At 40.3% G+C, this 23,122-nt stretch overlaps 1 protein-coding gene across 1 annotated transcript; it reads left to right on the forward strand.

The window, feature by feature from the left end:
- Window positions 1–451: 451 nt before the first annotated feature.
- GGH (gamma-glutamyl hydrolase) lies at window positions 452–17,270 on the forward strand. Its single transcript, XM_072852425.1, has 9 exons — window positions 452–662; window positions 1,217–1,331; window positions 2,590–2,640; window positions 5,813–5,897; window positions 9,232–9,370; window positions 10,242–10,348; window positions 10,459–10,549; window positions 11,831–11,968; window positions 15,174–17,270. Exons 1-9 carry the CDS (start codon window positions 527–529, stop codon window positions 15,293–15,295), a joined length of 984 nt encoding a protein of 327 aa, XP_072708526.1. The 5' UTR covers window positions 452–526; the 3' UTR covers window positions 15,296–17,270.
- Window positions 17,271–23,122: the final 5,852 nt, after the last annotated feature.

Here is a 23,122-nt window from a genome sequence, read left to right on the forward strand (position 1 = left end):
TAATAATGAGGACACAAGGTAATTAGGACATTTGCATAATGAATGGAAGAGGTATTGGTATGATGGGCGGTGGTATGGCAGCTTTGACCTGCAGAGTCAACAAAAAAAGGTAAAAATCTCTAAGTCCATTATTTTTTAAGAATACCAGGAGTGCCTCTAAAAAAGTAAGTTGCTGTCAAATTATGCAAATACAATTTGCTACTGACTGTAAGCACAATGTAATGCACAATGTTTTTTAATTTTTTACGTATTAATACCATTATATTAATAAAACTTTTCTAGTTGAACCAGCCTCGTCTGTCACTCTTTAGTGCTACAAGCGTTACTTTTCCAGAGGATTGCGGAGGGGCCTCAGCAGGGCCGAGGCCATCGCCTCCCTCGGGGCACAGGCCGCAGCGCCCCGCCGCGGGAACTACATTTCCCAGCGTGCCCCGCGGCGCGGCGGCAGGTGGGCCGGGCGGTGTGTGGCGCCGGGCCGGTCGCTGAGCGGAGCCGTTGGTTCTGTCAGAAAGCGGGCGACGTGGCTATGGGGCGCCTCTCAGGGCTTCCTCCCCTCCCGGCCGCCACCCTCCTCCTCCTCTTGGTCCGCTGCGCTGCCGCAGCCTCAGTCTCAGTCGTGCTGCGCGGCCGCCTGGCCGAGGGCAACGAGAAACCCATCGTTGGTAAGGGGCGGCGGGGGGGGAGCAGCCGAGGGGAGGGGGTGGCGGTCCCTCAGCTCCCGGCGGCCGCTCCCCGGGGATTACCGGCCGGCCCAGGGTAACGCGGCGGCCGAGGGCTGCCTCGCACCCTGCCTTCGCTGTCCTGGGGGAGGGAACGGCTCCTACAACCTGAACCCTGCAACCTCCAAACCCTGCCGGTTTCTGTGTGGAGTGAAAGGCCTCCCGGCGCGTAGGTTTCGTTAAAGCTTCTATAAATAGTGTCGCGCTGTGCATACTTTGTTTAAAAATCTTAAGATAACTATAACTTATTTAAGAGAAGGTGTAGTACTAAATAGTTGAAGCAGGGAAGCTGAGTCCTAGTCAGATAATGTGTGTTTATTTGGTACCTTGTGACTAGGCATTGTAATTGATGCCCTGTTGTCTCAGTGTTTGTAATTCTTTCAGGCAGTAAATGTAACACTGTAACCTGGCATATAGGAAATCAGAGTTTAATTTTTCGTTCAGTGCGTAGCATTGGCTGTTTGTATAGTGCTAACTTTCTTTCTTGGACCCTGCAGGGATATTGGCACAGGAATGTCACTTTGAGAAGTTCCACAGATTTGGAAGTTCTTATATTGCAGCTTCATATGTGAAGTTTTTAGAATCTGCTGGTGCTCGAGTTGTGCCAATAAGGTAGATTTTTATATAGTTACAAGTGGGTAATAATTATTTAACGTACGGGTATCATCTTAGGGGCACAGAAAGCAGTTGAGCTGCTTTTCTGAGTGTTTAGAGCTCCTCAAAGACTGTTTGAAGATACCACAATTTGCAGGGAGTTTTAGAAGTCAGAATAAAAGCAGACTGGAACATGTAATTTTTAATATTTCTTCTTATGATAATAACCTTTATTTGAAAAATACTGTTTTTTTTACCTGTAAAGTTACCCTCCATAGTTTGCATCTGTGGTTTTCGAAGTTAGCGATATTCAGTCTAATGTGTAGTGCCCCACAAACACACATAGATACATATATACATACTATCTTTTGTCACATTCTGTAGTCCTAGAATTCAAGTAATGGAGGAAGGCTATTGGTACTCCTTGAAGAAACCAAAATCCAGTTCTGCGCAAACTATGGGTCACTACATGTGTTGTTGTATTTTGGTTGTTGGGTAAAAAGTAGCAGAGTAAGTAACAGAACTGACAATACTTCATACCCAACAGTTGGCTATAAAATAGTAAATGCACTGAAATCAGATGTTAAAATGGTAATTGTCAGACCTTAAAAATGATAGTAATGCAGCTGCAGAAAATCACAATAGGATATATCTACACAGTCCAATAAGAGTACCAGTTAAGTGCCTGAATTAGAAGCCAGTGTTCCTCATGGAGCTGGTGGAGCTTTCAGAATGTTTGCTGACCAGGAGCTTCATTGATGAATGGAGGCTTCTAATTCTGGCAACCAAGTTAGATGCAGCAAAGCCAGATGCTTTGAATATACCCAGTGTATCAGTTCTGCAGGAGTGTAGCCGTTGTACTGGTTTGCTAATGCTGACATCTTTCCACCTCTCAACTATATCTTTGCTGAAGAATGGGTGTGATCCACTGTTTGCAGCTCTGCCTGTCTTGGGAGTCAGTTGGAAACTGGAGTTGCCGGTCTGCAGGAAATAATAACGATGCCATTCATGTGAATGTTAAATTTAACAAGTGTCTGCAAAGGGGTCTCAGAGTACCTAATCCTGAACTGTACCTGACAGGGCCCTATTTTCAGTCTTGTGGATTGAGCTGTTTCAAGTGAAATGTTTCATTTGATTTGGGTCTGCTTTATTCTGTTTAAAGCATGCTTTCTACATATTTTTAGTGTCTCATGTTTCTGTTCAATAATGATGATATTTTTGTGGTTAAATATGTAAATTCCATATGTATTCTCTAACTATTTTCTTGGTGTTTCAGATTAAATCTTTCAGATGAAGAATATGATAAAATATTCCACTCTATTAATGGGTAAGTTTTGAGCACTGATTTTCTGTTGAAAGGTGTGATAGTTCTGGTTTTGAGCTCTGCTGTATTCCCAAGAACAGTGTCTTTCTAGTCTCTTGAGAGGTTGTGCTGAGCACTGCAGACATGTAAATATGTTCTAAGACAGAGAACGGACTATTTAATCCGATGTCAGTCTGCTGCCTTTCCTTCCTTGAGTAGCACGTGTCAGATAATCTGCAACAGTGCCAAGGCAAATCTTGGCATTCTCCTGTGCTTGTTTGCAGGCAGACAGAAGTGGCATTATAGTGGTTAACAATTTTACAAGTGAAGTAGCCTACTTCCTCTTTGTTAATTTCTTCCTCTTCCTCATTTGAGCAATCACCTTAATTTTAATATTTAATAGCACTTGTTGGGTGTTTCATCCCTGTTCCTACCCTTTCTTCCCTCTTCCAGTCATCTCCATATCTCCTCTGTCATAAAAGTTTCTGATTTCCAGTCTCTTCTACCCTTTTCTCTAGGGGTGCTTTCTCTCTTGCTACTTGAATGGTCTGTCTTGCCAGTTGTGATTCTGTGGCTTAGGTCTTTGTTAGACAAACATTCTAACTTTTCAGCTGACCTATGGCAACTGTCCACTCATGTGTTCTTCCTACATTTTAAATGTGGGATAATGTGATCTAACTTAACACATCTTAATTGTGGACTAAGCAAAGTCAAAACTTTTTATGTTTGCCTTGTGCTAAAAGTGCACTTTAGAAGAGTTAAATCAGCTGATGCTACACTTCACAGGCTTGATTGTATGTGAGCCCATAGCATGTGATTGGGCTACTTGTAGTCATGAGATGAGCATCTTAAACCATGAAATTTTTGTTGAGCTTATGCATATACTAGAATATTAATCAACATGTGTAGAACTTGCAGATTTAGATCTGTGGCTGCCTGGGAGAGCATTGTCCTCTTATGCTTCACAGCATGCCCTGCACACTAAGATGTGGGTCTTTACAGTCTTGTGGTATAAGCAAGTGTAAGACAGTGACACTTTGTCCCCTATGGCTCCTCATGCTGGAAACAAAATGAATCATTTCATCCCTTTCTCATGGCTGCCATCCTCTCTTGGGTTGCCAGAAGGACTTTCACCAGTGGGGTCTCCCATTCTTTCTATCTCACCACCTACCTCGATGCAGAAGAGGGTGTTAGGCAAGTAGATCCAGTTCCTTATCCTTCTGTCTTTGCAGTGACTGGCAGTTGGGTTTGTGCTATGTAGGTGGGTAAGGATGGTCTATATTTCTTCTTGTTGCCCTCCACTGTCAGCTAGTGGCTTCCATAATATAGCTGTGTGTGTAAATAACAAGATCTCTGGAGGGAAGGACTTTCCATTCTGTGGAAACTTAGAATAAGAAAGAGATACATTGATCTTCCATGTTGTAAGACCTTAGGTCCAGGTTCTTTGCAGTTGTAAATTATTTATTATTAAACACCACCTTCTTAAAATCATGAAATTTACTATAGTAGAGGCAGAATTTTATGAATATAGCAATGTACTCCTGAGATAGCCTTTGAAATTCACAGTGAACGTCATCATCTCTAACCAGCTAGAGCTACTGGAATACAGGTAGTTACATTTCACTCTGCTTATGACAATGTCAAGCCATTATCATTCCTACTTAATGGGTTACTTCCTTTTTGCATTAGCAGAAATGACAATTGTTTTTCCTAATTAGTATTGGACAGTTTTTGGTTTGAACAAAAGGAACAGGTGAAGTGAATTTTCCACCACTTCCAGGTAAGGATTGCCTTATTTGTCTAACTAGATCTCTGTAGAAATCTATAGCCTGTTTTGAAAATACCTTCAGCTGTATTCATTTTCTATATTGGTACTGGAGAGTAATCTGATTTATATTTTTGTGAATACTGCTCTACTTTTCCACCAAATACTTGGTGGCTTTGCATGATCCTGTGCATCATTCACCTTAAAATAAACTGGGTTACAAGAGTTTAAACGCACACTTGCTCTCCAAATGCTTGGGATCATTTGAGATTTTAGTTGTTTCTAGCTGCATGTTAGTATCTCACTGATACAGGTTGCCATTTCCAGAGCACAGAAATGTAGAGGAAGTCCATCAGCCATTTTGGTAAAAAATCAGCAACTGATGGCTGTGGTTTGAGTAAATCTAATTGAGGTTCTGCTGCAGTGGGTTAGGGAGTGTTCACTCATTCAGTTCTGTTGGTTCTGCGGGTACTGTTCCAGTTACAGCAAGAAGAGACTTCTTTTATTTCATGTTATTGTCTCTGGTGGTACTTGATTACTTTCCATGTCATCAGGTGTACATGTGAAATCTCTGCTAGACTATACTGAGTCTTTTTCTTTTGTGGTGTTTGGGTTTGAGGAGCCACACAAAGAATTGCCGTTGCTGATCATTTTTTTGTGGTGGAAAAATATTGTGCACTATTTCTTTGAAATTGTCTCTGAGATTGCTTTGTCTTCTTCATCTATATTAGACCCTGTGTGACCAAAGGTTACGGCCAAATGTTTTTTCCCTTTTAATGGGAGCTTTTTGATCTGTGTTGTTTGCATGAAGAAGGTCACTCTGCCAGGGCCACAATTCTTCTTTACGGAAACTGAACAGGATGAATTAAGATTGGGGCCAGGATTTTAAAGTGGTAGGGAGAGCCAGCTAAGAGTCAGGACAGGATTTGACGGAGTCATGGCATGCAACCCTTTTGTGAACTAGCTGAAATTTGTATGTTTTGTGTATTTTCTGTTTACTCTCCTCTTCCTTACATTGCATGAGGCTTGGTCACTACTTTGTGATGGTAACCATTTTCAGTAGAAGAACGCTAAGATTTAGGATATGATTCAGTTAAAGACTTAGACACCTAAACTTAGCTGTCTAAACTCACATCATTAATTGAGTGCTAGTCGTTTCAGCCAGTGGAGCCTACAGGGCTGTTCAAGCTACCGACCAGTTAGGTGCCTGCTCTAGAAAACCGATTTGAGTCTCGGTTGACTTTTCTGACTAGATCCCTGCTGTCCTTAATGGAAGCTTAGATGTCTATCTATAGATTTCTGAAATGTAGGTGTCTTAACCTAGACCTGAATCCTACCCTTAAAACCACTATCAGACCTTTCTCTGTGTACATTGTCCATGTTTTAGTTTGATCACCATTGCTAAACAGATTCTTGGATGTTGCCTTTCAGGGTACTTTTTCCAGGAGGTGGTGTGGATCTTAAGACTTCGGAATATTCCAGGGTCGCCAAGATATTTTACCACAAGGCATTAGAGGTAATTGCTAAGGAACAGTCTGTTCTTGTCACTGTTCAGAGATCAAAATGACAGGGAGGCTCATATTTTCACAGTTTTCCATTGGCATCCAGTGTGTTAACTGTAAGCCTGATAATAAGTAGCTCATTGCTGGCTTCTGCATAAAGAATCATTTTGTAGCTTAAGATTCAGACTCCTGACACCCTCTCCTGTATATGTTGTGTCATGGTCTTAAACTCCTAAGTTCTTCGGGTGAGAACAGTATCGTTTATTCATTGTATCTGGAGCTTTATGGCTGTGTGGAACTTGCAATAAAGTAACAATAATTCCTTCCAAAAGCCCAGAGTATCCATTGACATTAAATGTTGAGCAAAGGTGTACATAAATGTGGTCATTTGTAGAAGTCTTATGACTAAAGTTTAGACTCAGAAGGAATTCTAGAGACACTCTCAAATAAACCAATTTACAATGATACAACATTAAGACCTCCCTTCACAGCTAGTGAAGGCCTAGTGAAGGGCTTCACAGCTAGTGAAGGCCTCCCTTCACAGCTATGTTACAGCTAGTGAAACACCTTTATTCTCACTTATCTATAAGCAGATTTAAATATATCTTTGGAGGTGCAGATGAGGGATCTACATTAGCATGTTATACCATTTTACCTATTTCTTTGCATTGGTAACTGTAAATATAGCAGATTTTTAAAGTAAACACTAGCTTAATTTATAACACAAAAAAGGTGTCAAGAACACTTGAAAGATTATATTAATTTTTTTTAAATATTTATATGATCATTAGCTTTATTAAGAAAAGATTGAATTTCTGGGAAAGCTGTTTCTTTCAAAGAACATCAGGAAGGCTCTGAATCCTTATTGAAGATTTAATTCTCTTAGAGCATAAGAGGGTTTTTTTTCAGATAGTAATCAACACATTTTGAAGTAAAATTTGCCTTGTGGAAAGGAATGGAGATTCACTGAGCTTTATATACAATCCTTATGATTTGTTAAGGATCTTCTGTATTCAGATTGAATAAAAATGTAAATTTTCTTCCTTTTTCCTCTTTACTGACTGTATTTTATTTTCAGCTAACATTGATTAAAATTGTCACAGAAGTCATACTTTGGAAAACTTTGCCCAGTTCTAGAGGCAGTTATGAGTAGTGCTTAAACTGTTACCATGGTAGAAGCGTTCAGTGGCAGTGAGGAATTCCTCTTTTACCCTTGCTGCTGACTTTCCAACAGCAGGCAAGGAAAGCGCAGGCAGTGGCATTCACAGGACCAGTCAGCTGCTGCAATCCAGTAATTAAGTTTCCTACTCTTCAATCCCCATGGCACCAATGTTGTTATCTTTTGTCTATCTTTATTCATGGTGATTGTTAGTCTGTCGCCTTAAACCTGAATCTTCCAAAGACTATCATCTCACTTTTATGTAAGACAATGAATCTCATCTCTTTGAAACTGCTCACTGTGTGAAGTGCAGTCTGTGTCTTGGTATTCAGTATTGGGGCGAGGGTTTTTGTGATTTGAAGTACTATTATGAAATTCGGTTGACATTTCACAATGATTAACTGAATTGCTTATGTCATAATTTTATGATCAGAGAGGCAGGTTTATTAGATAGTACGTGTACTTCAGGTGAGTGAAAAGCAGAAAATAATTTTCAGATCATCATAGGTAACCCTTACTTGTAAGTCAGGGGTTTTTTTCTGTGTTATTTGTGATGATTGTGTGTTTTAATTTTCATCTTTTGAGACTTAATTAGTGCTATAGAATATTGGTAGTTTTACTAATGTAAGATAAGCTACAATAGTCAAGAGTATATTAGCAGGTACAGAGTTGACTGAATTTTATGTTTTTTTTAAAATGTATGAGGGTTCCTTTTCTCTCTGTTTTCAAATGTTCACAATGAGAAATGACTTGGTCTGGCTCTGCTTTAATATGTATAGAGGATGTGAAATGCTGATGCCCGTCCAAGTCGATAGAATTTTACTAGCTAGGCAAAAACCTAAATGAAATACTGTTTTCCAGCTTTTAAATTAGTTTTTAAATTGTGATGTCTTGGGTGTTGTTTAATATATGCTTAGCCTCCAGGCTAGTGTTTATTAAAAAAGAAAGGCGGGGAGCACAAAATGTTTACGGTTCAGTTGTAACTGTTCTTAAACTGTAGTCTATTTTTTGCCTTTAGTGGCTTTATTCCTCACTGTCATGAAAGACAGACAGCGGAGTTGCAAGTCCTGTGTCTAGCCATGCATGACGGGTGGGCATGAAGAATCTGCAGTACTATTAGCCTTCTTTCTGTAAATCTTCCATGTTTTGCTCTGAGAAGAAGTAGTTATGTGGGCTTTTATTACCATGCTATCAGTAATGCAGTAGGGTAAGATTTTTATTCTAAGCCTGTAATTTCAGCTTTCTCAAAAATGGCTTTTGAGCAGCAGTTCTTTGGGGGTGGGAGGGGGTGTGGTATGCATAACTTAAAAATTTTTAGAAACAAGTTAAGAAAGACTACTCAGGTTTCACAAAAACAGGAGTTCTAAAACATCCCAGTATCTAACATGCACTTACTATCAGGAATAAACCATACAAAAATGCAAATTTCTACTGTGTATGCACTGTGCTTAGTTAAGTGTCAGGAAGCTAGTCGTGTTCTCTTTTTGCTTTCCTTTTCTCCTTTTTGCTTTCTCCTCTTGTTGTTGCACTTACCTGCCAATTTTTATTATTTTGAAAATTATTGTCACTTTTTAAATATTGCTTAAACTCACAATTTATCTTTCTGGAACACAGGTCCAAACCTGCTATTTAAAGAAGCATACAAGTATGTCACTTAAGACCGTAGCCATGCTAGTAATAGCGTTTATATTTTCTTAATACAGATGAGTGGGCACAGGCATACGGACATTGCAAAGGGCCCTTGCTATGTGATCGTAACGCACTCATATAAAAATATGAATTGTAATGAATAGGCTTTCCCTCAAAATGGTCACAGATTGGTTTGTGTCCCTTCTTATGACTGCATCTTTAATAGAAATGTTGCCATTTTATGGTTTCTGCTTAGGCTGCTCTCAACATTACTTATTCGTAAACCAGAACAGTCAAATTAATATCAACATTAGGCTCAGTTTACTTCAACGGACATGTGTGTATCCCCTCGCCTTCATATTTTAGGAGAAAAATTAAGGGAGTCTGTTTATTTCAATTGTAATTGAATTGTTACAATTCCTCTGGTAGCAATTTGTACTACTGTAGTACTTTTACTTCTCACCTACACAAGAGAAACCGAAGAGTAGGAAGTTCTCTTCAGTCTTCTTTCTGTAAATCTTCAGTACTTTTTCCTTATGTTGTTGCTTTTTATTTTGAAGGCTAACGATAAAGGAGATTATTTCCCAGTATGGGGAACATGTCTTGGACACGAAGAGCTTACGTATCTCACAAGCGGCAAAGTTTTACTTGTTAATACCAAGACAGATGGTTTGGCACTCCCTCTGAACTTTACCTCAGGTGAAAAATCCATTACATCTCATGTCTGAGTTTTGCTGAGAGGTATTGTGTTTTATTTGTGATAAATATGCAGGGGTGCATGTTTGGGAGGTTTCCGATTATTATCGTGTTAAATTCTTTCTTATTAAATTGCCATGACTGTTTTTATAAAGTCAGTGCAACTCTATCACTTCTAAAGCAGAGATGTGAGCACAAGCCATTTGAAACCAACAGCAGTCAGCAAAAACCACAGTTATGGCTGAGTCGTTTGATAATTTGGACCTACAAAAATAATGTGGGTTTAGGTCCCTTTTTGTTACTGAGTTGAACAAAATTCACGGGTCCAAAACGTATCAAACTTGGAGAGAAGGTGATTTTAAATTTTTCAAATTGCATCTTTCCTAATGATTAATATTAGCATTACTGTCCCACTCGTACAGTACTGAAATCAGAGAGATCCCTTAAGATTGAGCTGTGCCACTCGGCAACACTGGTAAAATGTGGCCTCTGTTGACACTTTGTCCTTTAATTTGTGAGTAATCCATCTGCCGACCATGTAGCATTCACAAATTCTGTCATTTGTGCTCATTGTGAATGGAAAAGTCACTGAAATGAGTGGCAAAGAATGATGCTTATTTTAGTAAGAACTTAGGTAGCAAAGTTGGGTCCTCTCTGAGTCAAGACTGGATGACAGTGGTAACAGCATATTGGAACCTGTTGAAGTTATTTCACATTTTCCTTGCAGCGTATTCTAAAATCATAGTTATACTACAGAAAAAAGTTTTTACTTTAATACAGTATTTTATTAAATTTGTCTCCTGTTCAGTATTAGTCCATCTGTTAGCAGCTTGGGTAATGGACAATATCCTTTTTAAATTTTTCTTTGTCATAGCTGCAAAAGACAGTAGATTATTCAAGAATTTCCCTGATGATGTATTACATGCACTTGCTGCTGAGCCGTTGGCATCAAACTTTCATATGTGGAGCCTCTCCATGGAGGTATTTGATCATTTTATTTCTTAAACACAATCACATTTGGTCTGTTTAAAACTAGATATAAATAAGCAATTAACATATCTTTTTTTTTTTCCCCCCCCTCCTTATCACAGAATTTCACAAGGAATGAAAAGCTTCGTAATTTCTATAATGTTCTGACCACTAACACCGATGGTGAAGTGGAGTTTATATCTACCATGGAAGGTAGGAAAATGAATTTCCTTTGTAAACTGTGACTGTAACAAACTAGTTCTTTAGAGATGTTGTGGCATTGATGTTAATTTGTACTGCAAGCTTGCTGTTAGAATAGCAGGGTGAGCATCAGCCCTGTCAGTGCTCTGGCTGTGAGGAACGTAATCTGTTTGCAGGGATATTTTATCTTTTGAGCACATATCTGTGAGCCTGATTACCTACTTCTCTCACCTGCTGTTCCCCTTCCAGATATGCTGTTACACTTTAGCACTGGAATATTAAAGTGCTGTGATTTGAAGTATACAACACTCGTTCTGTAGTAGTTTAATCCCCCCGCAATGCAATATATTGCACCTTGCTTTCTGTCTGTCTGCTTAGGCTTGTGTTCCTGTGACGCTCTGTATCCGTTTGCTGTACGGGAAGAGCAATTCAGGGTACTGAGGTAGGGGCAACATCCCTTGTTACTTTAGCAGCGATACTGGTAGTTGCCCTCCTCCAAAAGCCTTTTGCATTACTTATCTTGTGTTGCATATGTTTTGCACCAGGCTTGCTCAGCTCAAGAAACAAGATAGCTCTTTAGGGAGCGGTTTATCTTGTTCAGTCCACTACTAGCAGCTCTACAGTAAGGCCCAGCTGTTGTCCCATGGTATTCTTCTGTATGGCATACTGGCTGTCCTCCAGAAGAGAAGAGCAGTTTGATCAGAAAACCTTATTAGGCTAATGACAGACGTCTCCCGTGCCTGCAAGCGGTTTGTCACAGAGCAATCATCAGCTGCTGTGCTGCTGTTCTCTCTAAGAGAGTTAAGGACTGGCTTCCCCCTGCGTGTATCAGGCCTGACACAGAGCAGATAGGAGCTGCCCCTGGATTGACTGGGCCTTCAAGGAGATCCTAAGACTTGGGTCTGTCCCATGGAACTGCCAGGCATATCCTCTGTGGCTGTGACTATTGTATGTTGAGTGACGCTGGCAGTAGATAGGAAGTTTTGAGGCTGATACACTTGTAACATTATTTTTTAGTGTGTATATATATATTAATTCTGAAATGAATAATCAAAAAAGTGATGTACAAAAATCTTCTTGCATGGAATGAGACCCTTCTTTTACAATATCCATTTTTTTTCCTTCGGTTCTACTGTGACTTTAACAGAGTTTCAACTTGCTGTTTAAGCTTTTGTGAAACTGTTGATAAGTGAGGTATTTTTGTAGCTCATCCTTTGAGTTTCTTTTGCAGTAAGACAAAGCACGTAATTCTTAAGGCATGGACCTTGCTTATGTGCTTTGTGTTTGTTGCAGCATACAAATATCCAATTTATGGTGTCCAGTGGCATCCAGAGAAAAATCCTTTTGAGTGGAAGAATTCACCAGGCATTCCACATTCCCCATCAGCTGTAAGAGCAGCATATTATATAGCTGACTTCTTCATTAATGAAGGTAAAAAGTTTATTATCTATAAATGTCATTTTTTGGAGTGGAGCATTAGTGAAAATCTTTGAAGACGGCAGACCTCTTTTTCAGCTGTCAAAGTTCAGTACCTCTTACTGCTTTCTGAGAAGATTACTCTGCAAGCTTTATAGGCTTATAAAACTTTATCCCTTAAAAAACAAGGGATACTAGAAATAGAATGGCTTAGTAAAAGTGACATCAAAAGGCCAGGCGTTCCACAAACTTTTCAGTGGACTGACTCAAAAGGATTGTTTATGCTGTGACTTTCTACCATTTCAAATGATCACTGTAACATTTTAGCCTCCCTTGCAGAAAGACAATGAAATTAAAAAAATACTCCATTCATAATTCAAGAGGTTTCTTCAGTTCCAACCTGAGTTACAGTCATTTGATGTATTCTCAGTTTTGCTTGCAAAATATATGTGCCAAGATTATAAATACTGCTTGGGCCATATACGGATGTATCAAAGGGGTGCAATATGGTGCTCATAGTTATATACTATAGACAGCACAAGAAGTTTTTTAATTTTACAGAGCTTCTAATTTGTTTGTTTATATCCTAAGAAGCTGGAAGTAACTAATGTGTAAAATTTTGATAATTTATGACACTTCTGGTCTATTTGCTATAAATAAGTAGGATATAAATACAGGAGTATTTGAAGGGATCAAACTTACTTTTTTCCTTTATTTATACTTACTAAACCATTCTGCTGAAATATCATTTTCCTATTTTAAATTGACTATTTATCAAATTGTCTTACCTGATCGATTTGGACTGTGAAGAACATAATCGATAACTTAATTGAGTTTGGTCTCTAGATTTGATCTCTAATCAAAAGAGTCACCTAATTGGAGGAAGCAGACAGTGATTTAAAGAAATGCAACTTGTGCTGCCCTGGTCAGTGAGAGGGTAGAGATAAAAGTTGTGCTTTGTACAAGCTCAGGGCTCTTCTTTGCATAATGTAGTCCTACTCCCCTTCGCCAAAAGGTAGCAAAATCACGTAAAATTCCTTGTCAGTATCCATAAGCTTCCTGTATTTTAAGAATTTTGATAGGGTACTTATGGCAGACTAAGACAAAAATAAAGGGGAAAATAGGAGGAAGTACAGTATGAGTCTGTTTTTTCTTTCGTAGTCTAATACTAGAATGCAGCATGTTTTCTAGTTTTGTTTGCTACGTTCTCTAGTATCTGTCTGCACACAGTATATTACAAGCAGAAGTAAGCTCGCTCAGGCCATTATCCAAGTAAATGTGGCAAAATAAGTGCCAACTCTGCTTGTAAGTCCTGTTGAGACACAGTGCATGTGAGTTCTTTTATATATGTATACATATATAATGAGCTTGTGCGTAGTACCACAGAGATGTGTCACTAGCTTTTGGATGTACATGTCTACCCCCCATCTCATATACCAAATTACGAGTTATTCTTCTTTACTTTCCCAATCTGTGTACAGCTGCTCCTACCGAGTACTTGATATCATAACATTGCAATGAGTAATTGATGCTTTTAGCTAATGTAAGGCAGAATGTCTTCCTTAACTTTGAAAATAAACCAGGGGGTGAAAAAGGTAAACTGTTTTCAGCTGGCAAAAATGTACTTATCTATGATCACTTAATAACTAAACCATTCTACTGAAATATCATTTTCACATCCATCCATCATTAATTTTGTGTAGAGTTGCCAACATGATAAACTAGAAAAGGATTCAGTTTTTATTGTCCTTGCCAGCACAGTCCATGCTAATGCTGCAACTTTCAGTAGGCTGATATTCTGACGCATTTCTTTCAGTATTACAAGTACTGGTATCTCTGGTAGATATTGCCAGTATCTCATGGATAAATATTTTTGTACAGTCTTGGCTTCAAATTAATAATTACATTTCTCCCTTCTCAGTAATAAAATATGCTGTAACCAGCTTTCTGAAGATGTGTCTTCACAGTTCTTCACATACAAGTTACTGTAATTCCATTTGCTGTTATGCTACACAGAATAACTTACTTTGCCAAGAAAGATACTGTCAAGGTGTAGTGGGTTGACCCTGGCTGGACACACGGTGCCTGCCAAAGCTGCTCTGTCACTCCTCTCCTCAGCTGGACAGGGAAGAGAAAACATAACGAAAGGCTTGTGGGTCAATATACGGACAGGGAGATCACTCAGCAATTACCATTACGGGCAAAACAGACTTGACTTGGGGAAATTAATTTATTACCAATCAAAATCAGAGTAGGATAATGAGAAAATAAAAACTAAATCTTAAAACACCTTCCCCCCACCCCTCCCTTCTTCCCAGGCTTGACTTTACTCCCGAATTCTCTACCTCTTCCCCTCAGCGGCACAGGGGGATGGGGAAAGGGGGTTGCGGTCAGCTCATCGCATGCTGTTTCTGCCGCTCCTTCCCCCTCAGGGGGAAGACTCCTCACACTCTTCCCCTGCTCCAGCGTGGGGTCCCTCCCATGGGAGACAGTTCTCCATGAACTTCTCCAAGGTGGGTCCTTCCCACTGGCTACAGTTCTTTCAGGAACTGCTCCCGCGTGGGTCCCTTCCACAGGGTGCAGTCCTTCAGGAACAGACTGCTCCAGCGTGGGTCCCCTGCAGGGTCACAGGTCCTGCCAGCAAACCTGCTCCAGCGTGGGCTCCTCTCTCCATGGGGCCACAGGTCCTGCCAGGAGCCTGCTCCAGCGTGGGCTTCCCACGGGGTCACAGCCTCCTTCGGGCATCCACCTGCTGCAGCATGGGGTCCTCTGTGGGCTGCAGATGGATATCTGCTCCACCGTAGACCTCCATGGGCTGCGGAGGGACAGCCTGCCTCACCATGGTCTTCACCAGGGGCTGCAGGGGAATCTCTGCTCTGGTACCTGGAGCACCTCCTCCCCCTCCTTCACTGACCTTGGTGTCTGCAGGGTTGTTTCTCTCACATATTCTCACTCCTCTCCCTGGCTGCAGTTGCGCAGGTTTTTTCTTCCCTTAAATATGTTATCCCAGAGGTGCTACCAGTGTTGCTGATGGGCTTAGCCTTGGCCCACGGTGGGTCCATCATCCAGCTGGCATTGGCTCTATCAGACATAGGGGGAGCTTCTAGTAGCTTCTCACAGACGCCACCCCTGTAGCCCTGCTGCTACCAAAACCTTGCCATGCAAACCCAATACAGGAGGATAACCATAAAGTGATCTGTTGTTTTACAATGTTTTACAGCCCGGAAGAGCCTGCACCATTTTCCCAGTGAAGATGAGGAAGCAAAAGAATTGATTTATAATTATACTCCAATTTATACAGGAACATTTTCTTCATTTCAGCAAATCTATTTTTTTGATTGAGTATCATGTCAAAGGTGCAGTGTTGCTATTTATAAATGGAATTGTTTGCCAGCATTGTATAATTAAGCTGATATAGTGCACTGCACGTGACAGAAAGCCAGAACAGTTCTCTTCCTTTACAATGATTTATCCTGTGTTTCTTCTGCACTGTTGGACCATTAATATAAAAATTTACATTCAATAACATAATAATTGTCTTGGATCATACTTTAAGGCAAGCTACAGAAAAATGCATTTTTCTTCCAGGGAAGAGGTCTTGATTATGCTTATAAACTTGGAAGTAATCATGTTTAGTACAAGGAAAAACACTGTATTCATATGTTCTAAAATATGAGAGTTATCTTTGTAAAATGTTGTGGACTATGCTAGCACTAGAGGCTTAGATACATTGCTTAGTAAAATCCTATCCTTTTCAAATGATTTAACAAATGAGACTCTTGGTTTTGTCATAAATATGTGTATGTAACCAAGTTCTTGACGGGGACTATTTTGTCATTTGAAAAATGGACCAAAATAGTAAGGAGGCATGACAGCAAAGAGACATTTTTGGCTAAAAAGCACATGTTATATCCCATTTGTGAAACTGTTTCTCTTGTACATTCCGCATTGTTTGGCGTGCTTATACCTTGTGAGGCCTACATAAATCAGTGCAAACTAGATGTAGTGCAAACTAGGCATTGCAAATATCAGGTAAAATAAGTAACTTTGGAGGGCATAGTTAAGTGCTGATTCCACTTTCTGCTCTTTTCAACTTCAGTTTTATATATCCTCCAAGAATTTGTCTGAGAGTAACTGGGGTCAGCAGACAGATACGAGATGCAGACATACGTTTCTTTGTATTTAAAAGAACGTAAACCTAATTTTTTCTTTACATAGTCTGGCTTTTCCTGTAGCTACTGGATAGAATTTTCACTTTGAGTCAAGAGGTAGTTTGCCATTAACTTAGTAAAGACAGTAGTTTCTTTCTGTCTTCTTGGGTAGTTTAATGCAGCTAGAATTCAAACAGCAGATGAATGTATATGAGAAACCCATTAATGTTGACATAATGTGATAATACCAGTTGCATTCAATACACTGTGATACCTTTTTTCTTTTTATTTCTTTTCTTTGCTGCACGCTTAGTGAAAATTTTGTTCCATGGTTTTGTGTGGTGTGCAAAAAGGAACTAAAATGAGACAATCAAATATAAGTCCTCTATTGCACAGCTTCCAAACTCTGTTAACATCAATAGGGCTTTGGAGTTTACAAAGAATTCAGGTTTATACCTCAGCTCTGTTTTGTAGTACCTTATACTCTCAGGTACCATATCTGAATAAAGCTGGTACGTTTCTCAGGTTTTTCAAGTAAAAGACTTTCTAACTTGTTCTTTATCATGAAACAACTGCTAAGAGAATGTGAAACGCATTAGTTAAAAAACTATAAGGAAACATTAACTGTGACTGCCAGAAAGACACTACCAGGTAATTACAAGCTTAAATATGTGATATTGCAGATTACTTCTACGTTTGTCAGAGCAGCCAAATTCAGTAAATGGAACTAATTTTTAATATAGGTGACTTTATTATATTAACTATATTAGCTGACTCCTGACTAGAACGAAGTGTAAAAAGAGGATTACGCTCTACAGTTGAATATAAATGTAGCAGCTAAGATACTTACAAACCAAGTCCAGTCTTCTACTTGTTCAGGCTAAGTTATTTGGAATAGCTCTAAGAATTTGCCTGAATAAGGAGGGCAGGATTTAGCCTTAAAAACAGGGATCAATCTTGCAAGTGAAATGTCAGGTAACTGCAATGGTAGTAATTAGTTCCTAAGTGTGTAACTATAAGGAATATTGTGTGTAGTATGATGAGAGAGCAGTGTATTTGTTATGAATTTGTATGTGTCTTTCCTTTATATCCTTTATCTTGTAAAGCCTTATTTGATGTTATCCATGATTTTTCTATGATACATGAAATAAACTTTTATTCAAGCAGATGTGTACTCTTGTTCTCTTTTAGATACCATGGATAAAGCATTAGCAGTCATTGTCTTTTTATTTCCATCTGTGACAGTCACAAATCAGGAGGCTACTGTAACCTGTGTCCACTTAGTATGGTCATGTCAGCAAGTCAGGGCCAGGATAAGTGAGATCCATGGCCCGGCACAGACATACCTACACCACAGCTCAGGCAGGGACCCATGCCCAGGGCCTGAGCTTACATGCACTTAAATGCAGCTGCTGAGCCAAAGGGCAGAAGCCTTCAACAAGGCTGCTCACAGCTCTCTCATGCAGCCTTTTCACAGCAGGCTCGTCCCAGGTGCAGAGGGTCAGAGCTTGCTTGTGCATGGGCAGCCAAACCCCTGTGAAGGTGGGAAGGGGTTGCAGAAGCAGTGGGTGCTTTCAGGGCTCTGCAAGCTGTAAGCAAAGCAACTGCTCTCTGCAATGTCCAGTGAAATGAGAACTTCTGTCTGTTCCTTGTAGTACCTGACGTCTTCCATCAAGTTCTCCTCCAGTCAGAAGCAAATTATAGGAAGCCAGAACTGGCTAGGGCTCACCCAACAGGGAGTTTAAAAGTTTGTTTTAAAGAACGTTCAGTAGACCTCCTCTGCTCTAAGTGATTTACAATATGGTTTTTCATTGCTCAGACAGAACTTCTAACATAGTTTTTAGGATTAACGCTGGAGAGGGAAGAAAAGGAGCCTGTGGCCATAGTCTTAGCGTATTCAGAGTATGGCTTGTGAGCCTAATCGTCTTTTATGCTGCTGTGTGGGAAAAACATCCATTGATCAGCAAGGTAACCTTGTGTGTGTCTTGCAGATTATATTAAATCATCTTTCAGAAGGAAAAGTTTGAAATGGTTTTCTCTTTGTACTGTTCTGCTTTTACCACAAGATGGCCTACAAGAACCAGTATTTTGGACAATTTTGTAATTGGGCGTGGTGGTGTCTCAAAAGTTAAGTGATATGTTGAATAGGATATTTACTGTACTGTGGTATTTACTTATGTACCAGGGTATTTGGAGTGTGAGGGAACAAGAAGGGAGGAGACAGAATAAGACTGGAATCTTATTGTCATAACTAGCCAGATTGTTTCTCTCCTGCAATCCTGCCAGAGAATACATGAGCATAGAATTAATTCAGCTGGGATTAAATCTTGATTCTGGTGAATATTTAAAACATTTGAGCAGTAGCTGGAGGTGACTGGAATGACATCCCTATTTTCAGGTGGTTGTTCCTCCCCTATAGCTACAGAATCTGTCTTGGTTCCTTTTTCTATAAATATGAAACTAGCTCATGCAAAACAGGACATCTTAGGGTGGGAAGAACTGAGAACCTGAGCTTAGAAAACCTTTGCCTGGGAGGTGGGAAAGACCAGTTTTAATTCCTTCAGGTAAGGAAGAAATCACAAGGAAGAAACATCCTGAGTAAGTGATCTAAATACAGAGTTAAAGAGTAAGAGGAAGAGCCTAACCCACAAGCTGCTTTGTGGGGGGGAAAAAACCCAAAACAACCCACCCAAAACCCCACCACTTTGGGGCTGACCAGCTGTGCGATACTCCCTAGCAAGGTAGTGAATCCAAAGCAGAGATTAGTGTCCGAGCAGACCATGACCCTATTCCCACTTCAATGCTGACTAGCTTATTTTTAGGCTAATTTTCAACCTTTTTCACTTCCTCATCAGTGCCACCTTATTCATTGCTACGCATGCCATTCAGCAAAAAGATATTGAAAGCTAGACTGTACTGTATTTCTGGGCAGATTTCCATAGAAATTAGTGGCCTGTTAGGGACATGGTGGTTCTTTTCTTGGAACAGTGAGGGAAGCATGGGGACGGTTTGAACAACCAGGAAGAACAATAATGAATAGTTTTCCAGTTGTGTGTTATCCCTGCGTTGCCCTTATGAGGCAGGAGTCCCGAGGGGAGAGAAATAGCTGTGTGTGTGATCAGGCAGCTGAAGACTGCATGCCAATGCATGCTCAAGTATATTCAGGTTTGAGGTGGGAGGGTGTACACAAGAAGATTTCACAGTCACTTTTATCACAGTAATTAACTTAATTTTTTATTTTATCTGTGGTTGGGTTTTTTCCTTCTGTGGCGTTCACTTGTATGTATCTGGTGGTGTCAGAAAAGCTATGGGAGTTGGCTAGCGTTCAAGTCCCATTAAAGTTTCTAAATCCCTGTTCAAATTATTTTGGTTTGAGTACTTACATGGAAGACAGATTGACAGATACTGTGAGATGATTGATTACCTTCCCTTGTTAGCCCTGTGTCTTTCCCCAGGGCAGGCCTTTTTCCTAATCCAGTGCTTATTTATAGGGCAACTAGTGAGGAATATCCTGCCCAGGGCCACCTGTTGATCAGGATACTATTCTAGCTTTCATCACTTCCTCATAGTGTTTATATCTGTTTCATAATGTAAGCAGTATGTTTTAAGAGCCAACTTTCTCTGTGAGTCCTTATATAACCAAAAAAAAGTCCAGACCATCTAAAAATAGCCGTCACTATTAGAAAAAGCACTTCAGCAAGGTATTTGCTCCAAACTTATGCGAAAAACCTCCAATTCTCTTCTTTGTGATTCTCAGAAACGTAGTGAACAAACATGCCTCGCAACCAAGCCTTCTGTAAATGAAAAGCAAAAAGCAAACAAAACAAAGGGCTCAAGGGAGTAAATTCTAGCAATTGTTGCTTCCGATCATCAAAGCGATTGGGTTGAGTACTGTCAGCCTGGGACTGTGGACCTCCCAAGCTTCCTTTGATGATCTAGACTGGAAGGCATTTCACTGTGTTTTTGCAGTTATACAAGTCTGAGAGCTGATTTGATATGTGTGTAGTTTCTTACTATTTTCCTGAAGGGTAGATCAGCAAACACCGAATGCCTAAAATAGCAATTTTCTATCTAGGAGTACATTAGGAAATTAGTTTCTCCCTGTGACCTTCTTGAGGCACCAATACAAACAGGTTGTAATTACCTTCTGAATTCAGCTTTGGAGCGGGAAGTTTAAACTTCACGTACCTGTACTTCACTGGGATTTACTTAGCAGCTCTCGCACTAGGCTAACTCCTAAGGGCCTGCTTTTTCACAAGGCAATGAGACATATTATTGTGACTAATTAATTATTTTATTATATTAGTTACTAATTGTTAATACTATTATTACGTTTTGTTAATTATAATGTTAGTAGTAGTGTTAGAGAAGAGACACAAAGTACAATGAACAATTTACAGACAATTTCTGAGATTTTTCCAAATAGTCCCTGGCAGAATGGAAGTACTACAAAGATTTTGGCCAGACCCATTCTCGTCCTGGATGGAGTTAGTCCTTGTAATCCTTCTAGGCTTCAGAATTAATCGCTAGCATTTATACCATTGTACCACTGATGGAGTTTGATGGAGGCCCCTTGCAGCCTCTCACAGCAGATCTAACCATGTCTTGTACTTCCAGAGGAAAAGAGAGAAACCTAAAGAACCTTATTACCTGCTTTGCCTTATTTTGAGGAATTTGTACTGATTTATTTCTCATTAATATTTGCAAGAAGCATCTCAGTCCACCCTTTCAACCAAGAGTACCAGTAAACCTTTTGCCTCTAGAGTTATACCCACAACAGTTTTGTTTGCTCTTTTTGCTACTAAACTGGAAACAAGAACGTTTTCCTCTTACTAGAAACAGAAGCTTGTTCACCCTTCATCCCTAAGCTCTTAAGCTTTACTTCAGGTTTCTCATCCCTCCCAAGCATGAGTTTGAAGACATCCCTGTAGCTTTCCCACTTTGCTTCTTGCTGCCCATGCTACTTTGCAGCTCCTCAGGGAGCTTAGTTACTGTACCATAACTTCCAGCCAGCAGCCACTACTTCTTCCAGCAACAGCTGCCATAGTCTTCCCAAATTACTCCCACTTAGAGAAGCCCAGTATCTCCCTGGCCCTGAAGCACCAGTGGACATGCTAGCTGAAGCCCAGCCTGCTGCACCGCACTGGGGGGAGATGCTGGAAAGGAAGCAGCAGAAGCAGCAGCCTGTGCCATCTGAAGCTGCAGCTCCAGCCGTCCTAGCCTGAGCTATGGTTAGGCAGCCACTACTTTAACATAAATGTCCTTCATGTCCTTTTATTCTTCACTATCGATGCACTTTCCCTCCCTTAGCTGCATTTGCAAGGCTTCCCTAAGAAAGCTGTTCAGAATCAGTCAGCAGTTTCCTCTTTATTTTCCACACCCAGGGAGTCTGAGACACATGAAATGAATGAATCTGGACTAATTTCCAACTGTTTTAACCGAAAGAGAAGTGAAACTTGCACTGTGGATATACTGTGGCTTTTAGCCACACCTTAGTGAAGCAAGTAGGGAAAAGTTATGGTACAGATGAAAATATATCTTTATACATCAATTTTATTTTAAGAGAAGCTGAATCACATCACATCAGCGTGGGGAATACCAATTCAGACAATAACAGCTGCTTGAACAGCAGGGCTTGCTGGACATCTTTTCTTTCCCCAGATTCTTCACTCGAGCATTTTGATACCAGAGTCTAGGCTATTTTACAATAAACTACCCTTTTGGCAACTGTTCCTGCAAAGGCTCAGCGTAGATGGCAACAGTCACACCAGGGCTTTGGTGCTAAATCCAGCAATGCGTCCTTCTGCGGCTTGGCTGTCTGTGGCAGTCAGGCCACAGAACTGCATGGGGGAAACAATACAAGTCACGTGGCAGATGAGGTTTGACAAGTCAGGGTTTCACAAATCACACCCAATCTGTCATGTCTCATTCACACTTAAACAATTTAGGAGAGTTTTGATTTCCTAAAAGCAGAGCAAGCTCAAGGCTCGTACTCTGTACTTCCACACCAGTGAGTGCAGGTGTGTGCACAAAACGTGCCATGTATTTGCGCTGTTCACAAAGGACTTAAAGTGATATTCAGAAAGGTTATAAGGTGCCAAATAATGTTCTGTCTTCGTTCATTCTTCATAAGAGATAAAATTAATACCTATGTAGCATGGTGAAATAATTTCTGTTTAGAAATTGTATCTTGTTGTCCAAACAAATGGGATTTTTTTTTTCTCTTCTGCTGCTTGGGACCTTGATAGGGTAGCAGTGCTTCCTCTTCTGCTCACCTTTTCAGTTTGCTGTCCATATCCCCGTGATCTATAAAGAAGTGAAGACCCAGGCTTCAAACATGATGCCAGCCCCATCCTCTGCTCTGTGGATATCCCTCCCAGCAGCAGACGTGCTGCCTTACTGCTGCCCTGTGGCTGCATGGTCCAAGAAGTATGGTAGTGACCACGATAAACCTCCCGTGCACTCGCTGGAGTTGAATGCTCATCCATGCAGTGGCATTGCTAACAAAGCTGGTGTACATTTTGAATTCCAAGACATTAGCCTATTTGATGTGGTGGGTGACATGAAGCAGATCTCTCCTGGGATCAGTTGTCCCCAGGTTGAGGAGTGGGAGCATGTTTATACAGTGCCTTCAGGGCTAGGGTTTACTGTTGGAAGAAAAAAATCCTGTAAAAAAAAAAAAAAAGCTGTCTTTAGAACAGAGCCTGTCCTGCTCAGTGCTTAGTTACAAGACAGATGACCCCATATGGTAAATGAAGGGGTAAACTGACATTTTTCTTATAGACTTTGCTGCAGCCCCTAAATCACTACCACACATCATTTTTATTCCTTTAGCACGGATTATCTCCTGCTAAACTTGCCATGAATTCATTGCATGTATTTTAACTCATGACTGTAATATTGAAGAATATAATCCAGACAGATGGATGATTAATTATATGAGAAGTAATTAAAAAGAAACATGATCTCATGCTTTCATGAGTAGCAGGATTTTTGGTAGTTGTCTTGTTCTCTGTGT

The sequence above is a fragment of the Ciconia boyciana genome, chromosome 2 (genome assembly GCF_034638445.1).
Source record: "Ciconia boyciana chromosome 2, ASM3463844v1, whole genome shotgun sequence".
Classification (NCBI taxonomy): domain Eukaryota; kingdom Metazoa; phylum Chordata; class Aves; order Ciconiiformes; family Ciconiidae; genus Ciconia; species Ciconia boyciana.